The 26,113-nt window shown below is 42.3% G+C and overlaps 1 protein-coding gene and 1 long non-coding RNA gene across 6 annotated transcripts in view; one reads left to right on the top strand and one right to left on the bottom strand.

The window, feature by feature from the left end:
• Positions 1-26,113, top strand: part of FYB2 (FYN binding protein 2) — a 130,236-nt gene that overhangs the window by 66,612 nt on the left and 37,511 nt on the right. For all 5 annotated transcript variants that reach the window (XR_015254733.1, XM_086717094.1, XM_086717096.1 and 2 more), the window contains exons 5-8: positions 5,824-5,924; positions 17,059-17,093; positions 20,095-20,126; positions 23,686-23,788. Coding sequence is in view for 4 of the 5 variants with exons in the window: in XM_086717094.1 (XP_086573220.1) it covers positions 5,824-5,924; positions 17,059-17,093; positions 20,095-20,126; positions 23,686-23,788 (271 nt within the window). In the remaining variant the exon portion in view is untranslated. The remainder of the gene's footprint in view (positions 1-5,823; positions 5,925-17,058; positions 17,094-20,094; positions 20,127-23,685; positions 23,789-26,113) is intronic.
• Positions 21,078-24,455, bottom strand: LOC147578047 (uncharacterized). The gene is made up of 2 exons (XR_015254734.1): positions 24,318-24,455; positions 21,078-21,588 (listed from the first exon to the last, which is right to left on the bottom strand). It is a non-coding gene; the product is annotated as an uncharacterized LOC147578047 (long non-coding RNA).

The following is a 26,113-nucleotide window of genomic DNA, read 5'->3' as shown; positions in this document are numbered from 1 at the left end:
GGGTTGTCCAATTTTTTGGCATATAATTGTTCATAATATTATAATCCTTTGTATTTCATTACTTTCAGTTCTTTCTCCTCCACTTCTGCTTGTATTTATTTAAGTCCTCGCTCTTGTTTTTTTGATGAATTTGGCTCATGGTTTATCAATTTTGTTCATCATTTTGAAGAACTGACTCCTGGTTTCATTGATCTTTTCTAATTTTTTCATCTCAATTTTGTTCATTTCTGCTCTCATCTTTATTATTTCCTTCCTTCTACTAGCTTTGTGCTTTGTTTTTTTTTCCTAGCTCTTTTGGGTATAAAGTTAGGTTGTTTATTTGAGATTTTTCTTGTTTCTTGAGGTAGGTCTGTACTGCTGCGTCCCAAAGATTTTGTACTATTGTGTCTTATTTTTATTTGTCTCCGTGTATTTACTTTGTCCTTGGTGTCTTGTTTGACTCATTCATTGTTTAGTAGCATGTTGTATAGCCTCCAGGTAGTTGTGTTCCTCCCACATTTTTTCTTGTAACTGATTTCTAGTTTCATATTGTTGTGGTTGGAAAAGATCCTTGGTATAATTTCAGCTTTCTTAAATTTACTGAGACTTCTTTTGTGGCCTTAACTGATCTATCCTGGGGAATTTTGCACATGCACTTGAAGAAAATGTGTATTCTGCTGTTTCGGAAGGAATGGTCTTGTATGCATCTTTTAGGTACATCTGGTCGAATGTGTGCTTCAAACCTACTGTTTCCTCATTTGTCTTCTGTCTGGATGATCTGTCCATTGATGCGAGTGGGTAATAAAGTCCCCTATATTACTGTATTACTGTCAATTCCTACCTTTAAGTCTGTTAATATTTGCTTTATTTAGTTGCTCCAATGTTGGGTGCATAGATACTTAGAACTTTTATATCTTCTTGTTGGGTTGATCAATCCCTTTACCATTATGTGGTGCCCTTCTTTGTCTTTTGCTACAGTCTTGGTTTTAAGGTCTGTTTTGTCTGATAAAAGTGATAGCTGCCCTGAATTTTGTTTTGTTTACTTTCATTTAAGTAGTATATGTTTTTCCCAACTTTCACTTTCAGTCTGTGTGTATCTTTAGGTCTGAAGTGGGTCTCTTATAGGCAGCATGTACATGAATTGTTGTGGATTTGTATGTGGATGTGGGTGTATGTGGATTTGTTTCTATATCCATTCAGTCAGCCTGTGTCTTTTGGTTGGAGCTTTTAGTCTATTTAAAGTCGATAGGTATTTACTTACTGTCATTTTGTTAATTACTTTTTGTTTGATTTTGTGTAATTCTTTGTTCCTTTTTTCTTCTCTTGCTCTTTTCCCTTGTGGTTTGATGTCTCCTTTAGTATTACACTTGTCTTCCTTTCTTTTTTTTTTTTTGTCTTTATTAGAGGTTTTTTATTTGTGGTTCCCAGTAGGTTCATATGTAACATCTTATGTGTATAGCAGTCTTTTTAATTTGATGGTCACTTAAGTTTGAACACATTCTAAAAGCAGTAAATTTTTACTTCCCTCTACATGTTTTTTGATATCTTACTTTACAGCTTTTTATTTAGTGTATTTCTCAACTGATATTTGTAGATATAAGTGATTTTACTACTTTTGTGTTTTAACCTCCATATTAGCTTCATCAGTGATTAATCTATCTTTACTAAATGTTGGCTTTTACCTGTGAAATTTTTTCTTTAATGATTTTCTTCTAGTTTTGGCCTTTTCTTTGCACTCAAAATAATCCCTTTAGCACTGGTTTAGTGGTGATGGACTCCCTTTAACTTTTGTTTGAGAAATATTTTCTTTTCTATTCTGAATAGTAGCCTTTCTAGGTAGACTGTTCTTGGTGGCAGGTTGTTTTCTCCTCAATACTTTGATATATCATGCCATTCCCTTTGACCTGCAAAATTTCTGCTAGAAAATCAGCGGATAGCCATTTGGGGTTTTTCTTGTATGTAACTCTTTTCTCTTGCTGCCCTTAAAATTCTTTCTTTTTATCAGTATGTTTTGCCACTTTAATTATGTATCTTGGTGTGAACCTCCTTGGGTTAATTTCACTAGAGGTTCTCTTTGCCTTCTGGATCTGGATTTCTGTTTCCTTCTCCAGATTCAGGAAGTTTTCAGCTATAATTTCTTCAAATAAGTGTTCTGCCTCCTTTTCTCTCTCTTCTCCTAGGATCCCTATAATGTGAATGTTACTGTGTTAGATTATGTCCCTGAATTCCCTTACCTTTATTTAACTATTTGTTTACTTTTTGCTGTTCAGCTTGGGTACTTTCTATCGCTCTGCCTTCCAGGTGGCTGATCTCTTCTTCTGCATTTTCTAATCTGTTGATTCCTTCTTTTGTATTTTTTTTTAGTTATTGAATTCTTCATCTCTGACTGATTATTTTTTAATATTTATTCTCTCTTTGTTGAACTTCTCATTGAGATTATCCTCTCTTAAGTCTACTGAGTGTCTTTATGACCATCACTTTGAATTCTTTATCAGACATATTGTTTATTTCAGTTTCATTTAGCTCTTTTGCTGTAATTTTGTTCTATTCTTTTATTTGGGACATAGTCCTCTGTCTCTTCATTTTGTCTAACTCTCTGTGTTTGTTTCTCTGCATTAGGGAGGTCAGCTACCTTTCCTGGTCTTAAAAGTAACGGCCTTGTATAGAAGAGGTCCTATTGTGTCCTATAGCACAATTCCTCCTAATTACCAGAATCAGGCACTCCAGGGATGTCTCCTTTGTGGGCTTACTATGTGCACCTTACTGCTGTGTCTGCGTTTTGATTGCCTTCAGACCAGCTGGCTTCAATGACCTGTTTTCTCTGTTGTGAGCACACTGGGCAGTGTTGGTCCTGAGCTATTGTGAGGCATGTCTGAGGCTGGGGTGGGGGGGGCTCCTAGGTGGGCAGGGTCAGCCTTCAGACTATATGTCTGCAATTAGCCTCTCTGCCACAGTTGTAGGCTCACCCAAAAGCAGGGCCCACTTCCTCAACAGCCAGTGCTTGAACTATGGGTGTGCTAGTGTTTAAGATTATCTGCCCTTCTCCCTAGAGCAGGAGTCACTTTGGAGTGATACTGGGTTCTGCTGGGGCCACATGCAGGGTATGGCCAGGCAGGAGCTGTTTTGAAGGGACACCTGCTGAAGTGGGTGGGCTGGGGGCGGGGGGGTGTCTGCAGGTGAACACGGAGGTGGGGCATGTGTTGCTAGCAAGTTGGAGAGTTTTAGAGCTGGTTCCCGCCAAGTATCTGGCCATCTGGAGTGTTTGGGGGAAGAGAAGTGGTGCCCACCACTGCCTTTGTTCCTGGAGAAATCTCCTGAAGATTCCTGCCCTGACAGCACATGTTCTGAAATTAGTAAATAAAACTTAATGTACACCCCAGACGCCTTTCATACTGCTGCTTTTGTGTTGTGTCTCAGCCAAGTTATTTAGAGTGCTGGCTCTTTGAGAGGACTCAGTTTCCTTGTACTGCCTTGTTTTCCCACAGTTAAGTCTGCTGGTTTTAAAAGCTCCTGTGGGTAACTAAGCCCCATTGGTTTTCAAAGCCAGATGTTTAGGAGAACTTTTCTTCCAGTGCAGACCCCTAGTGCCTGGGGTGCCTGGGGTCAGGTCTGATCCTACTTCTCTGTGCTTGTGGTGTCTCTCTCATTTTTGGTTAGTTTTGCTTGGAATTTTCTTCCCAACTATGTCTCTACCCCCTTATCGTTTTCCATGTGGTTTCTGTACAATTAACCACGGAAGGTGTGTGCTTCCAGTCTTGAGATCATTTTCAGAGTTAGTTCCATAGATGTAGTTGTTATATCACTGTGTCTGTGGGACAAGGTGAGCTAAGGATAATCCTACTCTGCCATCTTTTCTAAATACTCCCCCACCATTGTTTCCTGTATCCTACTTCATTACTAGTTCAGTTTCTTTGAATGTGTTGATGTATTTCAGCAAGGATCTACGAGCAGTAAACGTGTGTACTGGTATTCTGAAAAGATCTTTGTTACTCCCTCACTTTTAATGACAATTTAGCTAGAAGATAATTTGATACTGATATCTTTCCTCAGTATACTTATTATCCACAGTCTCCACCACTTAATGTTGCTAGAAAGAAGTCCATCGTAAGTCTGCTGCTCCTTGGTAATCTATATTTTCTCTCCCCCAGATTTTACATTTTTCTTTTTTTCTTTGACTTACGCTAACTTATTACAAACTGTGTAAGTGTGGATTTATCATTATTTCTTACTGTTGAAGCTGTTTCAATAGAAGGATTTGTGTCCATTATTAATTTTAGAAGTCTTAGCTATTATCATGGGAATAGTGATTCCTTTTCTTCATCCTTTTTCTTTTTCCTTTTTAGAATTCCTCGTCTTTATATTTTGAACCTTCTCATTCTGTCTTCCCCACTGTTAACTTCTCTTAATATTTTCCATCTCTTCATTCTCTCAGTGCTATATTCTGAATGACTTCCTTAGATCTAACTCATTCTCCAGTTCTCTCTTCTGCTGTGTCTGGTCTACTTTTCAACATCTACATTATTTATTTCAACAACTGTATTTATGATTTATATAACTCCTGTCTCCTGTCCCTAAATCTATGTGGTTTTTTTCCCACACTCTTGTTTTTTGTTTTTATCTTTGTTTTTTTGTTCTCTTTTGTTTTGTTTTTGCCTAATGGCTTTTATTCCTTTATTTCTTTGAACATTTAAAACACTTATTTTTATTTATTTTTTATTTTTTATTTATTTTTTTAAATTTTTTTTAACGTTTATTTATTTTTGAGACAGAGAGAGACAGAACATGAATGGGGGAGGGTCAGAGAGGGAGGGAGACGCAGAATCTGAAACAGGCTCCAGGCTCTGAGCTGTCAGCACAGAGCCCGACGCGGGGCTCGAACTCATGGACCGCAAGATCGTGACCTGAGCTGAAGTCGGTCGCTTAACCGACTGAGCCACCCAGGCGCCCCTAAAACACTTAGTTTTAAATCACTTGCATGTCATTCTGTTATTTCTGTCGTTCTGTTATATCTGACTATCTGTGGTACCTCATCTCTTTGTGTGGTTTGCATTTTTTTTTTTTTTATACTATAAGCTTGTTTTATGTGGGAATTATTTCCTTTGGAGACCATAGGTGCCTTGGGTTGTGGAAACATCTTTACAGAACGATTTCAGATTGGCCTTACAAGAGAGGGTTGGATTTCGAGCACTATTTTGTCTCTGTGTCTCTCTGAAATACACACCATGCATTCAGAACCCCACTTGTACTTAGTGCTAGGTTTTCAAGTTTTCGGTTTCTCATGGGTGACTCTTTTAGCTCCTGTGATGAGCGCCAGATACCAAGCTTCCCTGCTGTTCCCTGGGAACCAGCACACATATTTTTTACAATTTGTTTTACCGATGAAATGGCATCTTGTGACTCTGAACTTTATGCTGATAGCTTGGATCTAACATCCCGTTCAGTGGAAGCCTGTGTCTGAGACTTAACTTCTGACTCAGAAAGTAAATCCTCGGCCACCCAGTCATTAAGATCTTTCCTTATCTGTCTCAGTTTCCCTTTGCATATAATTCTCTTTGCATATAATACATCTTTAGTTGTGACTTCCTTTCTCTATATCTGGCCCCTGGAGACTTTATTGATGTCTAGATGAGTTATGTGTTCTTCATATAATTCTCTGTATTGTTACGTTTTTTCAGAATTCCTGTAGGTTGAGAGTAGGGGTGGTGCGCCTTCCATATCTGTTTAAATCACCGTATTTGTCAGGCATATTACTTCTCTAATGAAGAAAAAAATAGAAAAAGTTTTAAAATGTTTAAAGCAATGTTTTATTTTAAGTAACCTTTTTGTTTCCTCCATGCTTCTCAGTGCTGAATTTGAAGAACCACATAATTATGAGGCGACAATTTCATATCTGAAACACTCTGGCAACTCCATTAACCTGTGCACCGCAAAAGAAATTGCTGATTGTAAGTCTGCTAAGCCAATTAATACTGTAACCCTGTGTGGAATGAAAATGCAGCAAAAGTGGTATTTTCCCTCTAGCTAACTATGAGTTTAAAAATTCACAGCCATGCTGGTCCACCATCTCATTTCTTCCCCCCCCCCGCCCCGGTCTGGTCTGTTAAAAATAAAAATAAATCCATTTGGGCATCACTGCTATCTCACAACTCCTAGTGCTGCCTTCTCTCTACCCTTTCTATTCTCTCCTTCACCAATCTACTTAGATGCCTTGCCTTCTATAGATATGTGGGAGGGAAAATCAAGATAGGGCAATTCATTTTTCTTCCTTCCCCCTCCTGTAGAAACTTCCTCTCTCTTCTTCTGGTGTCTTTCTTGAACTCCCCTGGTAACTCTGTGTGTGGAGAGGGAGATAACAGACTATGAGAATTAGGTCCCTGTGTTTAGTCTGAATAGCAGCAGAGAATTCATTTAATGGATCTGACCGCTGGTTCAGAGCTAAGTCTTCCAGCCTCTGGTGTTGCCGACAAAGCTCAGACCTCTCTAGGAAGAAAGAGACCCTGTCAGGTAAGAAAATGAACAAGCAGGAACTCGTAACATTTCTACAAGTTTCTGTGTCTTTGTTCTGCCTATAGGATCAGCCGATTCTCTATAAAAGGCACAAATATTTGTGTCAGAATGAACACTAATATTACTGAACCTGTACTGTGGGCCACAGTTCTGTGGTTCTGTGTGTTCTCTGGGCTCTCTGTGTACATCCTTGCTGCTACAGCAGTTTTATTCGCCCACTTTTTGAGACCGGAAACTGAGTACTGGAGAGATTGAGTTGTACAGGGTCACACAAGGAATATATGGTAAGCTCTACTGTGAAACAGGCTCAGGCTGCCTCTAAGATGCCTGCTCTTTGCAGTGTTTTTATGCTTCTCACTCAAGAATGTTTTTGCTTCCCTGGAGAGAGGGTTAAAGAGAGATCATCTGATTCAGCTTCTTTATTGTATGGAGAAAAGACCCAAGGCTCTGGGAGAAGTCATTTGCCTGAGGATACAGACAGAAGAGGTTTGTGGCGTAGGAGTTGGGATCCCATTGAAATTTCGCTTCCCTCCCCCAGGAAATAAAGGGTTGAAGAACCTCTTTCTGACTCTTCGACTGGGCAACGTTTCGACTCTTCCCTATGGCTTGTAAAATACTAGCCTCAAGAAAAGCAACTCCTTTGCCCTCTCACCTCCATAAGGCAGGATTGTTCCATTCTTGCGGTGTCTGGGCACCAACATCAGAATATGGCTTCTCAAATTCTAACATTTAAAATGTGAATCACCTGAGGATCTTGCTTAACATATTCTGGTTTGGTACCTCTGGGGTTGGACCTGAAAGTCTTCATTTCTAACAAGTTCCCTGGTGGTGCTGATGCTGCTGGTCTACAAACCATGCTTTGAATAGAAAGGCCGTGGGCTCCATTTGGACTAAATTCCAACTGCACGCCTTTCTACAAGGGCTCACAGGGCCATTTAGATGCGGCAGTCAGAGCCTATACGTTCTGTCTCTGGATACATAAGACCTTCAGAATGTCCCCCTCCCAAGTGGTTGTCTGAGGTTCTGCTTGGGTCTCGTCCCTAAGTCCCAGGACAGACTGGGCTACAGAGAGAGCAGCTCATGGGGGGTGGTATAGGTGTGGTTTGGACACCTTGTCATGAAGGGTGAAGGTGCATATTGAAAATGAGAAGCTGGAGGCCTACATTTGATCTCCTCAGGCCACACATGTTCAAGGTGAACCTGCCAGGGGACATCACCTGAGGTACCCACAGAAGGAATCACTAACTCAAGCCTCTATACAGTCTTTCCCTGAGGGTTCTTTGTGTACTTCCCAAAGAGGCGGGTGTTTATGACTGAGAGAGAAAGGGCTCAGAAAATAAGTCACTGATTCAATGGAGAGTAACAGAGCATAGGATAGCCCAAAAGGAGGAAGGTGGGAGACAGGTGAGGGTGGTGAGGGTGTCCCTTGCCAGAGAGAATATCCTGCTGGGAGGTAGGGTTGACATACCAGGGCTGAAGAAGCTGAGGAACTATAGCCCGGGGTCAAAAGGATCTTGTTACATGTCCCCACCCCTTTCCTTGTTCCTCTTTAAAGAGCCAACCAAGGTGAAGTTACCCTATGGGGGGGGGGGGCAGGGAAGGAGGAGGGGAGGGGAGGAGATGAGCTCTTTTACTTCCACTTGTACTTACTCCTTTGACTCTTGCCCCATTTATTTTCCGTTATCTTTATACCACTTAATGAATGATATTTGAACCTCAGTGTCTTCATCTGTAAAATGGGCATAATATTTCCTTTGTGGAGTTGTTCTGAGACTTGGGTAAAACAAGACATTTGAGGTCAAGTGGAATTGTGCTTCTGGAAAGATGGAGCATATATACTTTTCCCTATTCCCCCTGCTAAGTACAGCTAGAACAGTCAGACAGTATATGTAAAACAACCATAAGAAAACTGGAAGACTCTGAAGGTAGAAACAAGAAGGTGGACCCGCTAGAGACCTGAAGACCCAAGGACGAGTAGGTGGTGAGTTCCTTGTGTTTTCTTCTTGCCTCATTTATCTCAGAGTTGGAGGTGAAGAAGTTGGCAGTCCGGAAACACCAGTGAGCACAAACAGAAAGAGGTCCAGCAAGAGCCTGTTCTGTCTAGCCAAAGGACCAGAAAAGGGGCAGCCTAGAAAATACAGAACGCCTCAAGACAATAACTGTTCCTCTCCCGCCAAACGTCACAGAAAAAACTGTGGCTCCGTCCTACCAGCCAATGCTGAATGGGGAGCCTAAGACACCCTCATGAGGCTGCAGTACACATCCCAACAGCTCTGCTGAGGTGGTATCAGAGGAAGTCAGGTCAGAAGCTGGGACTTCCATCCCTGCCAGGAGTAAAAGACACTTCACCTACAGTGGACGTCCGTGAAGACCGCGTGGGGAGCTTGTATTCCAGTCTCCCGCCCATCAAGCAATAACAAGGTGCCCTTTCTTTTCCCGCTTGGGATGGTGTTAGAGAAAACCTAGCGGAGAGTCAGGACTTGGACAACTACCCAGCAGTAAGGATGCCAAATGGGGAATAATAGCAAGCACTCCTACCACTCCCAGCCTTATCAGCAGAAGCTGAGTGCGGAACTGGAGTGCCCAGTCCTGCCCAGCAGTCGTGAAGAACCTCTCCCTCATCTGCGTTATCAGGAGGCCAGGAAGTGGGGAACCTGGATGTGTTCCCTCACCCGACAGAAAAGAGTCACCCCCATTTCTGCCACCGGGAAAAACCAAATAAAATAGAAGCTTCCAATGATATCCAGAGTCTCCTAACATAATACTTAAAATGCCCATGGTGTCAATAGAAAAGTATTCATCATACCAAGAGCCAGGAGAGTGTAAACTTGAATGAAAAGAGGTGATCAGTAGATGCCAACATTGAGATGACTGAAGTAGTAGAATATTCTGACAGAGACTTTAAAGCAGTTAACAAAAATAGTTCAGTGTTGGGGCGCCTGGCTGGCTCAGTCTGTTGAGTGACTCAGTCCTGATTTTGGTTTGTGGGATCAAGCCCCACTCCAGGCTCTCTGCTGACACCGTGGAGCCTGCTTGGGATTCTCTCTCTCTCCCTCTTCCTCTGCCCCCCCCTTCTCTCTCTCTCAAGGTAAAAAACATTTAAAAAATGCTTGAGTAATTATGAACATGACTGAAACACACAAAATAGAGTTTTATTTTATTTTTGGAAGAAATGGAATGTCTCTGCAAAGAAATGGAAGATGTAAAAAAAAAAAAAGAAACAGAAACGTTAGAAGTGAAGAATACAATAAAAAGTAAAAAGCTTACTGGATGGGCTCAGCAGCAGAATGAGGAGAAGAGAAGAATCCATGAACTTGAAAGAAATGATAGAAAGTATCCGATCTGAACAGCATGGAGAAAAGCGATTGGGGGAGGGGTGATGAGCAGAGATTCAAGGACCTGTGGGACTGTGACTTAAATTGTAGTACTGGAAAGATTGGGGAAAGGATGCTACTGAAGAAGTACTTGAAGAAATGATAACTGAAAACTTCCCAAATTTGGTAAAAGGCATAAAAGATTGAAGAAGCCAAGAAAACCCCAAAGAAGATAAACCTGATCGACACAAAAACATAATCAAACTTCTAAAAATAAAAAGTAAACCTCTTGAAAGTAGCAAAGAAATGATATATTACCTATAGGTGGAAAACAATTTTGAATGACTGAATTTCTCCTCAGAAACCTTGAAAGCTAGAAGGAAGTGGCACAACATTTTTCAAGTGCAAGAAGAAAAGAACTATCAATCCAGAATCCTATTACCAGTGAAAATATCCTTGAAGATTGAAGGGGAAATCAAGACATTCTCAAATGAAGGAAAACTAAGAAAATTTGTTAGAGCAGACCTATCCCGAAAGAATGGCTAAAGGAAGCTTTCTAAACAGAAAAGAAATGATAAAAGGAAGGATCTTGGACCATCAGTTCAGGAGAAAAAACAATGGAAAAGAATACAAATGTGAGTAAATGTGACACACTTTTCTTCTTTTGAATTTTCTAAATTATGTTTGCTGGTTGAAGCAAAAACTGTTAACATTGTCTGATGTAGTTCTAAATGTATATAAAAGAAATATGTAAGACCATTATAAGGAAAGGGTTAAGGGATGTAAAAGGAAGTAAGGTTTCTATACTTCACATTAACTGATAAAATGTCCACACCAGTAGACTGTGATAAGTTATGTGTACATATAGTGTAATCCATAGAACAACCACTAAAACAGGTATATAGTGAGATATAATTTAAAAAACACTACAGATAAAAAATAATTCAAAAAAAATGCTCAAGTAACCCATAAGAAAACAGGAAATCTCAGAAGAGCAAAAAACAGAATAAACAAAAAATAAAAAAGGCTGACTTAAGCCCTAACATATCAATGATTGCATTAATTACATTAAATGTAAATTGTCTAAATATGCCAATGAAAAGAAAGGGATTGGCAGATGTAAATTTAATCCAAAGAATGTAGGTATGGCTATATTAATAACAGATAAAGTAAACTTCAGAGCACAGAAAATTATGAGAGATTCAGAAGGACATTATGTAATAAGAAAAGGGTCGATCCATCAAGAAGACAGAACAATCCTAAATGTGTGTTCACCGAGCTGCAGAGCTGTAATATATGTGAAGCAGAAACCGAAAGAAGAAATAGACAAATAGGCTCATAGTTTGAGACTTTAACACCCCTCTCTCCACATTGACAGAACACCTACTCAGAAAATCATTAAGGATACAGAAGAATTCAGCCACACCATCAAGCAACAAGATCTAACTGATATCTATAGAATGCACAACAGGAGCAGAATACATATACTTTCAAGCACCCATAAACATATACAAAGATAGACTATATTCTGGCCATAAAACAAATCGCAACACATTTTGAAAACTTGAAATCATAGTGTATTTTCACAATGTAATCAAACTGGAAATCAGTAACCAAAAGATAACAGAAAACTCTCTAAACACTTAGAACCAAAATCACACCTTTCTAAGTAATCCATGGGTCAGAAAGTCTCAAGGGTGACCAAAATATATATTGAACTTAATGAAAATGAAAATACATAAAAATCTGTGGGACATAGCCTGAGGAATGCAGAGGAGAAATTAATAGCACTAAATGTTTACACTAAAAAATAGGAAAATCTTTAAATCTAAGATCTTACCTCAACACAGAAAAAGAGAAAAATAAATCTAAAACAAGGGGAATGAACAAAAGAAAGATCAAGAACAGAAATAAATGAAATTGAAAACAGAAAAGCAATAGAGAAAATCAATGAAAGCAAAAGCTTGTTCCTTGAAAAGATCAATAAAATTGACAAATGTCTAGCAAGAGTAACAAAGAAAGAGAGAAAGAAGACACAAATGAACGATATCAAGAATGAAACAGAGATACCATTACAAACCCTGCAGACATCAAAAGGGCAGTAAGGATATTATGAACAATTTTACACGTCTAAAGTTGACAACTTGAAGAAGGAACAGTTCTACAAAAAGCTCACAGTACCTCAAGTAACCTAGTATAAATCATTTGAATAGCCCTGTGACTGCTAAGGACTTTGAATCCATTATTTTAAAACTCCCCCCAAAAAGCTATAACACTGTGTCAACAATACTTGAATTAAAATTTTTAAATAAATAAATTGGTAAATAAAAAACTAAATTCCCAAAAAAGGCTATCTCAAATTCTAGGGACTTTTCACTGGAAAATTCTGTCAAATGTTTAAAAATGAATTAACACCAATTCTACACAGTGTTTTCAAGAAAAATGGAAGAGGAGGAAACACTTGCTGATTCATTTTAAGAAGCTGATGTTACCGATACCAGACCTAGACAGAGACCACAAGAATAATACTGCAGATTAACATGTTTTGTGAGTATAGTCAGAAAAATCCTTAGCAAAATATTAGAAAATAGAATTCAGCAAAATATAAAGTAGAATTATACCATAATCAAATGTTGTTTATTTCAGGGATAAAGCTGGTTCAATATTCAAAAATTAATCCATGAAATCCTTATTGACAGCCTAAAGAAGAAAAATCACAATCATCTCAATCTGTGCAAAAAAAGCATTTGACTTGGCACAAAAACAGACACATAGACCAATGGAATAGAATAGAAACCCCAGAACTAGACCCACAAACGTATGGCCAACTCATCTTTGACAAAGCAGGAAAGAACATCCAATGGAAAAAAGACAGTCTCTTTAACAAATGGTGCTGGGAGAACTGGACAGCAACATGCAGAAGGTTGAAACTAGACCACTTTCTCACACCATTCACAAAAATAAACTCAAAATGGATAAAGGACCTGAATGTGAGACAGGAAACCATCAAAACCTTAGAGGAGAAAGCAGGAAAAGACCTCTCTGACCTCAGCCGTAGCAATCTCTTACTCGATACATCCCCAAAGGCAAGGGAATTAAAAGCAAAAGTGAATTCCTGGGACCTTATGAAGATAAAAAGCTTCTGCACAGCAAAGGAAACAACCAACAAAACTAAAAGGCAACCAACGGAATGGGAAAAGATATTTGCAAATGACATATCGGACAAAGGGCTAGTATCCAAAATCTATAAAGAGCTCACCAAACTCCACACCCGAAAAGCAAATAACCCAGTGAAGAAATGGGCAGAAAACATGAATAGACACTTCTCTAAAGAAGACATCCGGATGGCCAACAGGCACATGAAAAGATGTTCAGCGTCGCTCCTTATCAGGGAAATACAAATCAAAACCACACTCAGGTATCACCTCACGCCAGTCAGAGTGGCCAAAATGAACAAATCAGGAGACTATAGATGCTGGAGAGGATGTGGAGAAACGGGAACCCTCTTGCACTGTTGGTGGGAATGCAAATTGGTGCAGCCACTCTGGAAAGCAGTGTGGAGGTTCCTCAGAAAATTAAAAATAGACCTACCCTATGACCAGCAATAGCACTGCTAGGAATTTATCCAAGGGACACAGGAGTACTGATGCATAGGGGCACTTGTACCCCAATGTTCATAGCAGCACTCTCAACAATAGCCAAATTATGGAAAGAGCCTAAATGTCCATCAACTGATGAATGGATAAAGAAATTGTGGTTTATATACACTATGGAATACTACGTGGCAATGAGAAAAAATGAAATATGGCCTTTTGTAGCAACGTGGATGGAACTGGAGAGTGTGATGCTAAGTGAAATAAGCCATACAGAGAAAGACAGATACCATATGGTTTCACTCTTATGTGGATCCTGAGAAACTTAACAGGAACCCATGGGGGAGGGGAAGGAAAAAAAAAAAAAAAAGAGGTTAGAGTGGGAGAGAGCCAAAGCATAAGAAACTGTTGAGAACTGAGAACAAACTAAGGGTTGATGGGGGGTGGGAGGGAGGAGAGGGTGGGTGATGGGTATTGAGGAGGGCACCTTTTGGGATGAGCACTGGGTGTTGTATGGAAACCAATTTGACAATAAATTTCATATATAAATAAAAAAAAATAAAAAAAATAAAATTAAAGCAAAAAAAAAAAAGTAAAAGCAACGTGATCTCGATAGCAACTCCAAAAAAAAAAAAAAAAGCATTTGACTGATTCAACACCCATGATAACTTTTTCCTCAGAAAAACAGGAATAGAGAGGAACTTCCTCAACTTGAAAAAAAGCATTTGCAAAAAAGCCTACAGCTAACATGATGCTTAATGGAGAGGTACTGAATACTTTCCCCCTGAGATTGGCAACAAGGCAAGGATGTCCACTCTTAACTGCACCTATTCAACATTTGCTAGAAGTTCTAGCCAATGCAATAAGTCAAGAAAAGGAAATGAATGGTATACAAATCAAAGAATTAAACTGTCCTTATTTGCAGATCACAGGATTGTCTAGGTAGAAAATCCCAAGGAATTTCCCCCCCGCAAAAACAAAAATTCTTAGAACTGGTAAATGAATTCAATAAGGTTACGGGATACAAAATGGACATTAAAAAAATCCTATTTCTATATCCTAGCAATGGACACAATAAAATCAGAAAATTTCATAACATTTACAATTTCTCAAGGAAGATAAATACTTAGACTAACAAGATGTTACAAGACCATCCCCTCTGGGTTGCATAGCTCAACACATAGCTCCAAGCCTTTCTGAGGCTTTGCCCTTTTGTATAGAACTGGGGTAAGCAGGGTTTAAGCTTTTCTAGAAGCTCTGCAGAATTGTCCTCAGAGGTCATTTAGACCAGCCATTCAGACTGTGCTTCCTGAGGAGTACTAGAAACCCTTGAGGATAACATTAATAAGAGTTCTACCCATCATTGTGGGTGCTATTCGATTTAAATGAATGAATCATGGCTGGAAGGAAGTTTGAAGGCCATTTGCTAACTGAATGACCTTGGGAAAGTAATGTCACTCTCTGGGCATCTGCTTCCTCATTAGTGAAATGTATCACTGGTGATCACTGTACGAATTAAGTGAAATCACGCATTTACACAGTTAGCTTAGTGCCTGCTATCTGTAAGTGTAAAAACTATTAGCCACTGCTGCTTCTTGTTTCTGTATACTGGTAATAGTGCTCTCACCTCCTGGTTTTCCAAGGCCACACAGAGAGCACGTGGAGAAAAAGCCAAAGGCTGTGGTCATTTTATGGTACGGGCCGTTGGAGGGTGCCAAAGACCATCTTCTGATAGGTTCTTTTCCCCCAGCTGGGATAAAGATCTTCAGTGGAGAGAGAGGGCTCCAGTGCTGTGGGCTGCATCTTCCTGTTATGTCCTAGTCCCTTCCTAACCCCTCGGGGTACAGTCCTTTGTCCTTTATATTCCTACCTTAGGAGCAAGTTGTGATGGCAAAACTTATCATTGGGGCACCTCCACTTTGTTAAAGAGCATCGTCAGGTTATGAACGCATCATTTACTCCGTGTGTACTTTTGTGTCCTAGCCTTGGCAAGTAAGATTCCTCTGAGCCTCGGTTTCCCCATCTCTAAGACAGGATACTAATATCTCCCCTCTCCCCAGGTGGCAACGAGAAGCAAGAAGATTGTGATTTATTAATTCTTTGAAAAGCAAAAACTAGTAAATAAGTTAGGGGAGGGAAATTATCATTTTTAAAATTGGAAAAGCCATACTTGGAATGGGCATGGAGTAAATTGCATCATAAGCAAATATGATTGTAATGTATTAATGGCTAAACAAAGGTTTTAAAGCAAGCAATAGCAAGGTGTAATACCTTTTGATTCAAAAATCAGTAAAAAGTAAAAGTGTACAGGTACTCACGTTGAAGCACATAGTATTAATCATACATAGAGAATCTTAGGTCTTTGTTCAGTAGTCACTTGTAGGCAATCCCTAAAGAAAGCCTAGGATTTCATTTCTTTTATCAATGGACTACCTGTGTAGAATGATGGTGGCTGAGAAATGCAACATATTGTTTGGTCAGTTTTTTAAACAAAACCTTTAGGACCCTAGCAGCAAGAAAGAAAAGAAACACAGGGAGAGCCCTACCTATTATGCCCATATATTCATTAGCAGGAAGGAAAAAACTTTTATAGATGACATTTCAAGAAAGAAAATTCAAATAAGCAAATTTATCAAAAAACCCATCACTTTCTATACAATGTCTGGTGCTCTGCTAAGTATGTTCCATTTCTTACATCATCTCCTTTAACCTCCCCATTAACTGTGTAAGGAGGTTTCCCATTGACTACCTTTCTCAAATGAGCACACCGAGACTCGAGAAAATGAAGGAATTTGTCTGCAATCCCATAGATGGCAAGTGGCGGGACTGGGCTGTGAACCCACATTCTTGCCACTCCTTGGCGTTTGCTAATCATTAAGGTTGGGATCACATCACTCAATACGTTCCACAGAACTCTCGGAAACAATCGAAAGGAATTCCAACCTTAGCTGGTGGCCAGTCTCCTCTTTTCAAGAGGTGCTAAGGAGGGGGTGCCTGGGTGGCGCAATCAGTTAAGTGTCCTACTTCAGCTCAGGTCGTGATCTCATCGTTAGTGAGATGGAGCCCTGCATGGGGCTCTGCTCTGACTGGAGCCTGCTTCAGATTCTGTGTCTCCCTCTCTCTCTCTGCCCCTACCCTGCCTGTGTCCGTCCATTCTCCCTCCCCTCCCTCTCTCTCTCTCTCAAAAATAATAAAAAAAAAAGATACTAAGGAAACAAAACTGTCATAGAGTAAAACATTTATAACTGTGCTATGGAGTTCATTTTGTTGAAGTTAGATTTAGGCTTTTTTTTTTTTTTTTTTTTGGAGGGGGCGTCCTTTTTTCCCTTCCCTCCCAAGTTCCTCTTCTTACGGCTACCACGAAATTTCCGTGCTCTCTCCTAAGCTTTGGGTGCACATCTGTTAACCAAAACAGGACACTGAAAGTTGTTTCAAGTGTTTTCACTGACTCTCTATTCCATCCTGGAAATCCCCACAGGGATTAAAGCCCTGATCAGTGACCCGAGAGTTTCCCAGACCGTGTAGACAAAGCCTCACACAGATCCGAGTTCTGAAGGCTGAGAAAACTGAGCTCTGCAGTCTTGCGCAATCGCTTGAATCCTGGGTGCTGTACGGAATGGGTGAATACACTGCCTTTGATAGAATGTTTTTCGTATTTATTTTAGCAACTTACGAAGTCGAAATTGAAGAACTGCGAAAGGTATTGTTTGCTCTTTTTACCAACTTTATAACTACAACAGGTATACAGAATTGATTGTATTTTGTTTTTATGAGCAAGGAGAAAAGCCTTTGCTTTTGGTTTTCCCCTGATTCCTGAGGGTTTTCCAAGACTCCAGCTGTTAAGATTCTGTAGCCTAAGGCCTGTAATAACAAAGATAGAAAATGTGGAAGGGGGAGAGAATCTGGTCCCAATCCATTCTAAGCCCCTTATCTATGGCGGCCAGCATCAACCGGCCTTTAATAACTGTCCCTTCAGAGAGAGGACTGCTGTGGCACAAGCCAAATGCGCATATCTGTGTTTTCACGAGAATGACCAGCCCTTTGAAGGCACATTTTCTGGCTCCTCGTGGGCACAGTGTAGGTGCCACCTTGGAACAGCTTGATTAGGGTTCAGGCAGAATCACTGCTGGCCTCAATCCCAGCCCCTGGCTGTGTGATCTTGAACCTCCATTTCCTCACCTGTAAAATAGAGATAATAGAAGTACCCATGGGTGCCTGGGTGGCTCAGTGGGTGAAGCATCCGACTTTGGCTCAGGTCATGATCTCACAGTCTGTGAGTTCTAGTCCTGCATCAGGCTCTGTGCTGACAGGTCAGAGCCTGGAGCCTCTTCAGATTCTGTGTCTTTCTCTCTCTCTCTCTCTCTCTCTCTCTCTCTCTCTCTCTGCCCCTCCCCCGCTCACACTCTGTTTCTGTCTCTCAAAAATAAATAAACATTAAAAAAAATTTAAATAATCATATTAAAAAAATTTTTTTAAATAAAAAAGAAGTACCAGCATCTGGGGTCATTATAGGAATGAGAATAAGGTAAATTCAGGTGAACAGTTTAATAGTAAGTGCTGGCTTCTGTTGCAGTCATGAGCCCCAGTTATGTCTGTGTAAAATGTGTATTCTCTGTAAGGACAGGAAGCATATGCCTTGTGGTTACCATATCTTCTGTAGTAGATGCTCAGTAAATAAGGGGGTTCATCATCGCTGGGAGAACTCAGAGTAGGTAAGTGCCTGGCACACAGTAGGTGCTAACTTCATGTTGTGGGTCAGTTAAAGTTTACTCTTTTCTTATTGGTTTCATTTAGTCAAATCTTACATCTTTCTGCTTGCTTTCTTACACTTGCTGCAAAGGACTGTTCGTTAGTGGGTACGCTTTATAGCTAGAAAAGTATAAATGATTGTTGTTCTTATTAACAAGGGTAGAACCATTCTGATTTTAAAAAGCTTCCAGAAACAAACCAAAAAAAAAACTGGCTTCAGTTATCTGGCAGCATCACCAAATGATAAACTTTTCTGCACAGGTGAAATCCATAAATAGCTAAATCGATTCAAAATTTTAAAAGCTTGAAAGTATTTTTAACTTTTAAGTCTTAGAGACATGAATTGTGTTCACTCAGTATTCGTTTTTATTTATTTTGAGAGGGGGGGGAGGGAGGGAGGGCGGGAGAGGGAGAGAAAGCACAAGCAGGAGAGGCCCAGAGAGAAGGAGAGACAGAATCTCAGGCAGGCTCCACACCATCAGTGCAGAGCCCGATGTGGGGCTCGAACTCATGAACCGTGAGATCGTGCCGTGAGCCAAGACCAAGAGTCGGATGCTTAACCCACTGCGCCACCCAGGCGCCCCTGTTGATCTCAGTATTCTTAACTGGGTGGGTGGAATCTGACTTCACCTTTTCTTGATGACGTGGAATCCTCTGGAACATAATGGACTGAGGGGGCATAGTTCACGCTCTTCTTGGTGAAATGCTTTTGGGCCCTTGTTAGGTGTTCGGAGCTAGATCCCTTCACATCCGACCACCACAAGGGTGTTTGCTGTCTCCTGTCGGACAGTTAGGATTTCTTTGTCAATACCTTTCTGTCTGGAAGAGAGTCTTTCACGTGGAAAAGCACGTGCCGAGTCCTTACTGTGTGTCAGGCACCGGTGCAAATGTGGGAGCACTTAATCCTCAGTGTTCCCCGCCGAGGTAGTATCTCTGCTTCATTTCCCAGGTGAGAACTTAAGGCTCAGAGAGAGAAAACAGCCTGTGAGTAACGCAGCGGAGGTCCGTCTGACGTGTTATTTTACCTGTGCTGCCATCCAGTTTGTTAGAATTCTATGGAAAATTGGGGCGCCTGAGTGGCGCAGTCGGTTAAGCGTCCGACTTCAGCCAGGTCACGATCTCACGGTCTGTGGGTTCGAGCCCCGCGTCGGGCTCTGGGCTGATGGCTCAGAGCCTGGAGCCTGTTTCCGATTCTGTGTCTCCCTGTCTCTCTGCCCCTCCCCCATTCATGCTCTGTCTCTCTCTGTCCCAAAAATAAATAAAAAACGTTGGAAAAAAAAATTAAAAAAAAAAAAGAAAAGAAAAACCAGTAGTCCCCGAATGAAGGCTTGTGGGGTTACCCTCAAAGGAGGGTAAATGAGCTATGAGGCTGGTTTTGGTGGCAGCATTTTCGAGGCTTAGATATTTTCTGTTTTCTTCAGTATTCTTGTCTAGGTTCAGAATAATGAATGAATCAGATCTGTGTGACGACTGAATAAACGAGGAGCTCTGTTGTGGTCACTGGGACGTAATTTTAACAGAGCCAAATCTAGATCATATGAGAGCTGACTTTGGATCAAGGTGGGGCACGACCAGCAAGGGAGAGTCCCCAGCATGGCTTACATATTCATTTACCACTTCTGCCCACTGAAACATTGCCCCAATATCCCAAGCACATATTTCCTCAAGTGACCAGAAAGTCGTTCCTCTACAGAGGCCTTCCTGGAAAAGCATGCAGAGGACAATGAGTTCTTCTAAGCAAATTACACATTTCTTCTGGCGTGTGCCGTAGCTTTGGGGGTGCTTGTTTTCCTCTCATGGTTCCTGGAAATTTCTGTTGTCTGTGTCTGCCTTTGCTCTGTCCTCGGGCCTCACCTCATCTTTTGCTCAAGTCTCTAATGGGCTGTAGCCAAACAACAAAGGCATGGTTTGGACTGATTTATGAAAATGACCAGTTTCCTCTTTACTTTCAGCCTTGGAAGAGTGGTCTCCGTGGAGAATTTAGGTGAGTTTTACCTTCAAATGGAAAAACATTTATCCAACCACTGACCCTCTGATGACTGAACTAGTTTTCCTCAATGACCAGCTGGGCAAACTGGCCTGGTTCAGCCTCCCTCGTGCCCTGCAAGGTGCCTGGTACAGAGAAGGTGCTCAGGGCTCCTGCCCGGCCTTTGCCTCCTGCCTTGTTCTAGCCCACGCCAAACTCATCAGCAAACACTTACTGAGAACCCCACGTCACTAGCCAGTCACTTTGTAACTGCGGGGACTGCAGCAGTGGTGCGATATGACCACTACCCTCAGGGGCTCCTGGATTGTGGGAGTCACACAAATAGGCATAAAACGATCACGTGACTCCCCAAGACCTTAGTTTCCAAAATCCAGCGTGCTGTTTTGAGTCTCTGTGCCTTTACTCCCCAACTTGATGATCTGGCAAACATCGACCACCAGACACCCTTCCTGTAAGAAGCCTTCCCAATTCCCCTCCTTCAGAGAGAAGTACCCAGCCCCTTCCCTGTAAGGTCACAAGTTGGCGCTGACATCGCTGTATGTCATTTATTTGCTAACATGCCAGTTCATCCTCACTCTCCTCTACCTCCTTCCCGTCAGAGCTCCTTGTGAGGAGGGCCCATGTTGTCTTGGTCTTGGTATTGCTAAAATCTCTTTTACTGGTAGGTTCAGAGCACGGTCTTGGCAAAGGCATTACCGGCCTCTTACCCGCCTCTTCAGAGTCTGTCACTCTTCCCCTGGAGTTATTTTTAATACATTAGGGTAAACATGGTCAGTGAACTCTGAAGAAGTATCAAAATTTTCTGACCGAGGATACGAACGCAAGCAATGGATCATAGGGGAAGCCCGTTTCATGTTTCTCCTTGAGTTCTGGCCTGCCTGCCTCAATTCATGGTCCCCATAATTACCCTCTAGCAGGGTGCTGGGCACTTGGTAAGCACATGTCGAGTGATTCGTTCACTGTTTATTGAGCTTTACCTCTGTTCAGATGCTGCTAGATTCTGAAGTACAAAAATGAATAGAATATATTCTCTGCCTTTGGTTCAAGATGGGCGTGGAGGCCAGAATGGCTGGGGGTCAGGAGCTGTTTGGAGGCAGATGACCACATAAGTAGGACTTTGCAATATAATATAATCACTGCTAAGAGGTTATAGAAGCCCAGAGATGAGGCTCTGGGCCCCCCTTCTTGAAGAGTTGACAGTTGAGTTTATTCTTGAAAGACCTGTAGGAATTGGCCAGGTGAAAATGTCGGAATGTATGTTCTAGGCCCAAGGAAAAGTAGGAGCAAAGACATACTGTTCAACAGTGAGGCTGGTCCAGGAAGCCACAAACAAAGATCAGGCCCGAGCATAAGGTGCAGTGTGGGAGCAGCAGGAACGAAGCCAGGGGCACGTACAGAGCGGGATCCAGGAGGGCCCACGCTGTCTATTTGCCATTTAGACCAGCCCCATCCGATGGAACTATAAGGCAAACCACAGATGTCATTTAAGAGTTTTCTAGAAGCCGTATGTTAAAAAGTAAAAAGAAACAGGTGAAACTAATGTATTTCATTGATCCCAGTATACCAAAATATTCTTTCAACATGTAACCAATACTGAGGTATTTTATAGTATTGTATTCATGCCAAGTCTTCAAGATCCAGATATGTTTTATACTTCCAGCTCATTTTGAACCTGATACATTTCAAGTGCTCAAGAGCCACACCTGGATAGTAGTCACTATTGGATGGCACAGATTTAGACTTTATACTATAGATCGGGGGGAATTACAAGTTTCAAAGCAGGGATAACATACCCCATTTCCTTATAGTCTCCCTAGAAGTCACAATATCGAATTGGATTTGATAACCATTTACGGAGGTCCAGTTGTGTAGAAAGTACCAGACAAGGGCCTGAGGGACAGGAAGATAGGTTACAAAGAACATAATGTCAACAAGGCAGGTAATGCTTTAGGAGAAATACCAGCAGTGTGCGGTGAGAACATGAGAATCGGGTACTTCTGACATAGCAAATGCTTCCATGAAGAAAAGTACACCGACAATTATTGAGGGCCCATTATGTGCTCTGAACAGTGCTAGGCTTTCAACATTTTTATCACATTTCATTCTCATGGTAACCGTGGAGATTGGCACTGTGACCATTCATTTATAAATGATACAATTTGATTTTTTAGACAGGTAAGTCTTAGACTTGCAGAAAGGGGGATGGTGGGGATTAGAACCCAGCCCTCCTTCACAGCCCCTGATCATCACAGAACTAGCACATGGCCTCAAAGGTGGGCGTGTGTGCTCAGTTATGAGATGCATGAAGGAAATTCCTTAAAACTCTTGCCGTTGTCGTTCAGAACAGCGCTCTCTCTGGTGCTTTTCCTCCCGTGGTGGCCCCTCTCTGATTTTCTTTGAGGGCTCCTCTCCTTCTGCCTTCCATATAATTGTGGCTGTAAATCTGTTTCACTAAGCCAGAAGCAGAAGTTCTCATATGGGTGTTGATGTTCTCCAGCATTCTGTCCCTTGGTCCTCTGTCCCGGTTCTTCGTGACACCGTCCACCCTGCCTCTCTTACACTCCCTCCGGTGCAGCTGCCATCTGTATTCTCGTGCACGGCGGTCATTCGTTTCCTTCGGGAATACTAAGTACCACTCTGTGCCAGGACTGTGCTATTGCTGCCATGGATTACACGGCACTAGTGCTGGGATACAGAAATCACAGAGCTCTGCCTCCTTGTAACTTGTTAGTTTACAAGGCAAAGTGAACGAACTAAAGGCAGATCCATAGACAATGGGTTAAGGTACAAGATGGAAGGACAAGTTATTGGGGCAGCAGATAAGAAGGTAGGACTGGGAGAATCGGGAAAGGATTCTCGGAGGTACGATTCGGAGAAATGCAGACACATTGAGAACAAATTGCCGCCATGTTTTCCAGCAATAGAAGATGTGGAAGGCATGTCTGATAAGGGAAATAGTAAATAAAAAGGGAGATTTGCAGGGCACCTGGGTGACTGTCGGTTAAGCATCGGACTCTAGACTTCAGTTCGGGTCATGATCTCATGGTCGTGAGATCGAGCCCCGCGTCAGGGTCTGCGTTGACTTCACGGAGCCTGCTTGGGATCCTGTCTCTACTCCCCCCCGCCCCCGCCAAAAAAAGGAAAAAAACTTAAAAAGATAAAAGGAAGAACTGTTTGAACTAGGCTGGTAGGTTTGGGGAATGTGAGAGTCTAGAGCAAAAGTGGAGGGAAGGAGCAAAGGGAGACGAGGTTGGAAAGAAAGGTTGCGGTAAGATCACAATGGGCTTATATTTTATCCTATAGTCAATGGCGAGTTCCTAGGGAGATTTGAAGCAGGGATTCGTTCTGGCATTGACTGGAGCAGATAGAAACTCAACGAGATGATCTAATGGGTGACCTGATCCTCATCTTAGAAGAAGGTGGGGAGAGAAGAGGGATTATTGATGTCTGTTTAAATTCATTTTTTCCATTCATTTCATTAAAGTGGGCAGGGGGGCACACTGTGATCTAAACACTCTAAACCTGACTTTTTCCCTGCTATCTCTTCACCTCTAAGCCCTACACATGAAGATGAAGGTAAAAAAGAGAAGGAAAAGGAGCTGTGTGAATTGGAACCTCGAAAACCAGAAAGGGATCTACATTCAAGCCGTCTTTTCGAGGTATCCGTGTTCTAGGGTTCCGGGCCAACAGAACAGTCCAACCATGTTATAGGAGCAGTTCATGGAGGGACCTTTCCGAGGCTGTGACGGCAGCTGCCCAGAGTCGGAAGACGCAGCGGGTGTTGGGTGTTTTACCAAAGAAATGAACGTGACCGTAACACAGAGCTCTAGCCTTGGATTTCCCATTCAGTAGTCCTGAAGCAGGCCTTAGGAGACAGGCTGGGACTAGTGTGGATTCAGCCAAGTGCCCTGGGGGCAAGACAAAGGGACAGCCATTGGGGTGCTCTGCCCTGCAAAAGAAGGAGCCTGGAGGAGGGGCCTCCTTCAGGCGTGTACTCCGGCTTAAAACAACTTCCTTTCTCAGCTAGGCCATCTCATGTGGAAAAGAAAAAGAAATAATCTGTACCCAGTTATCTTCAGCCCCATCCTGATTCTGTCTCGTTAGTGATGATAAAAAGAAGTAATGTGCGTAAAAGTACTTGGTAAACCCTAAGCTACCATAAAAATGAAAGGTGTTGTTAGTTATTACCTGTCCGCAAATATCACCTATATGCATATCTCTGTATCCATTTGACACTGTCCCCTTCAGAACAGCTGGAGTGGTCAGAGGCCTCGACAATTGCTACCACCTCGGCAGTTGTACCGCTCAGAACATTCTAAGAACCTATTTGAGATGTGCCTACCTTATGACCTCAGATCGTTTCAGTTCCATCTGCAGGGCTTGGGTGAATCCAACAGGTTGTCGGTGTCGTGGGCCTGGAGACCCAGGCTAGCCGGGGTTGTGTGTTTATAGGGTGTCACAAAGCAGCGTAATTCAAGGAAGAAATAAGTCACGAATTATGAAAGGCAGGGACCAGAGTTAGGGGGGCGGCGTTGCACGTGAGGCCGGAGAGAGGGCAAGCCCGTAAGTTGGCGAGGAGGCCGAGGTCAGGAAGGGGTTAATCGGGAGCGTGCAAAAGGCAATAGGGGAGCAAGGTTAGGGATACCGACCAGGTATGGGGTCAGGCCACCACTAAAGGGACATATTCCTGCTTTCCGAGAGTGGATTTGAGGTTGGGAATAAAAAGTATTTGGATTCCGTTACATAAACATGGTGGGTGGAGTCAGATTTGGGGTCAGATGTAAATGGTAAGTCAGTAAAAACATAATCTGTGGCTCAAACCGAGCCTCCGCGGAAGCATTCCGAAGGACAGCCCGAGGGGAGCCCTGCCCCACTTTATTAGGGGCCACAGCGAAGGAAGGCAGTTCCACGAAGTTCCACGAAGGAAGGCACGTGTGTGAAACTGACTTTCTTCCCTGTCATTTTCCCCCATTAAAAACTTCATTCTTGGCTGTGTGACTTAAAAGAATGCCCCTCCTTGTACTGGCCTTTGAGTTTGCCCACGTCCCACCAAGACCTGGGGAGACCCCATCCTTTATATCTGTTAAATACGTCAGCTTTTTCCCAGTTACTCTCAGAGGTTATTGTCCTGGTCAAGCCTCCCGCCCACTTGGAGCCGGAAGGACTGTAATCTCCTCTCCCACTGTCGTCTGACAGATGGCCAGAAATGCTGTAATTCCCCTTGGTCCTTCCAGGGCCTCTTCCTGGTAATCCATCCAGATCTTTCTGAAATGCACATCCGCTCGGGTTGCTGCCCGAGGCTCAGTGGAGCCCACAGGCGGCCTCACCCACAAGACCCTGCATCACTCAGCCTCATTCTGTCCCCATCTTTCACATCTCTTTTTTCCCCCTCTTTCTTCCACTCCGCCCTCAGCGTCAGCCTCCATACTCTGGTCTGAGGACACTAACCCTTGACCAGACCCCCGTGGCTTTGCTCATGCTGATTTGTGCATCGGGTCTTCTTTTATCCCCTCAGTCGATCTCTTACTTACATTTTAAAATACCCTTTAATAAGACCTGCTTTGGAAGTCTTCCCCCACCCTGTCTCCCAGCCGAGAGAACTGACCTCCCCTCCTCTGCTTCCGTCTCAGTGAACAATACAACTGTAAATAGTGCTGGCCCCGTGGTACCTTAATTGTTCCTGTGCATCGTCTCCGTGATCGCTGTAGAGGCCACCCTGCCCGTTGTATCAATCACCAGAACTCAGCGTTGGTGTCTGACAAACCCTGGAGGGAGGGGGGGTGAAAGGAAGTGAGGAGGAACAGAAAAATGGCAGGTGGGAAGATGAAATGTGAGGCCGAAGGAACACAGCATCCCTCGGTGGTCAAGAGAACGGGGCTGTGAGCTCAAGCCCTGCCCTGGTCAAGTACTAGCTGTGAGACCAGAGGCCAGTTATTTAACCCTTCTAAACTCTTTATCGCATGGACTAGTATTTTCCTAATGGG

The sequence above is a fragment of the Puma concolor genome, chromosome C1 (assembly GCF_028749965.1).
Source record: "Puma concolor isolate L17-30 chromosome C1, mPumCon1.1.hap2, whole genome shotgun sequence".
NCBI lineage: Eukaryota > Metazoa > Chordata > Mammalia > Carnivora > Felidae > Puma > Puma concolor.
Note: the sequence above shows the minus strand (reverse complement) of the source record. Positions and strands in the feature narration are given on the sequence as shown.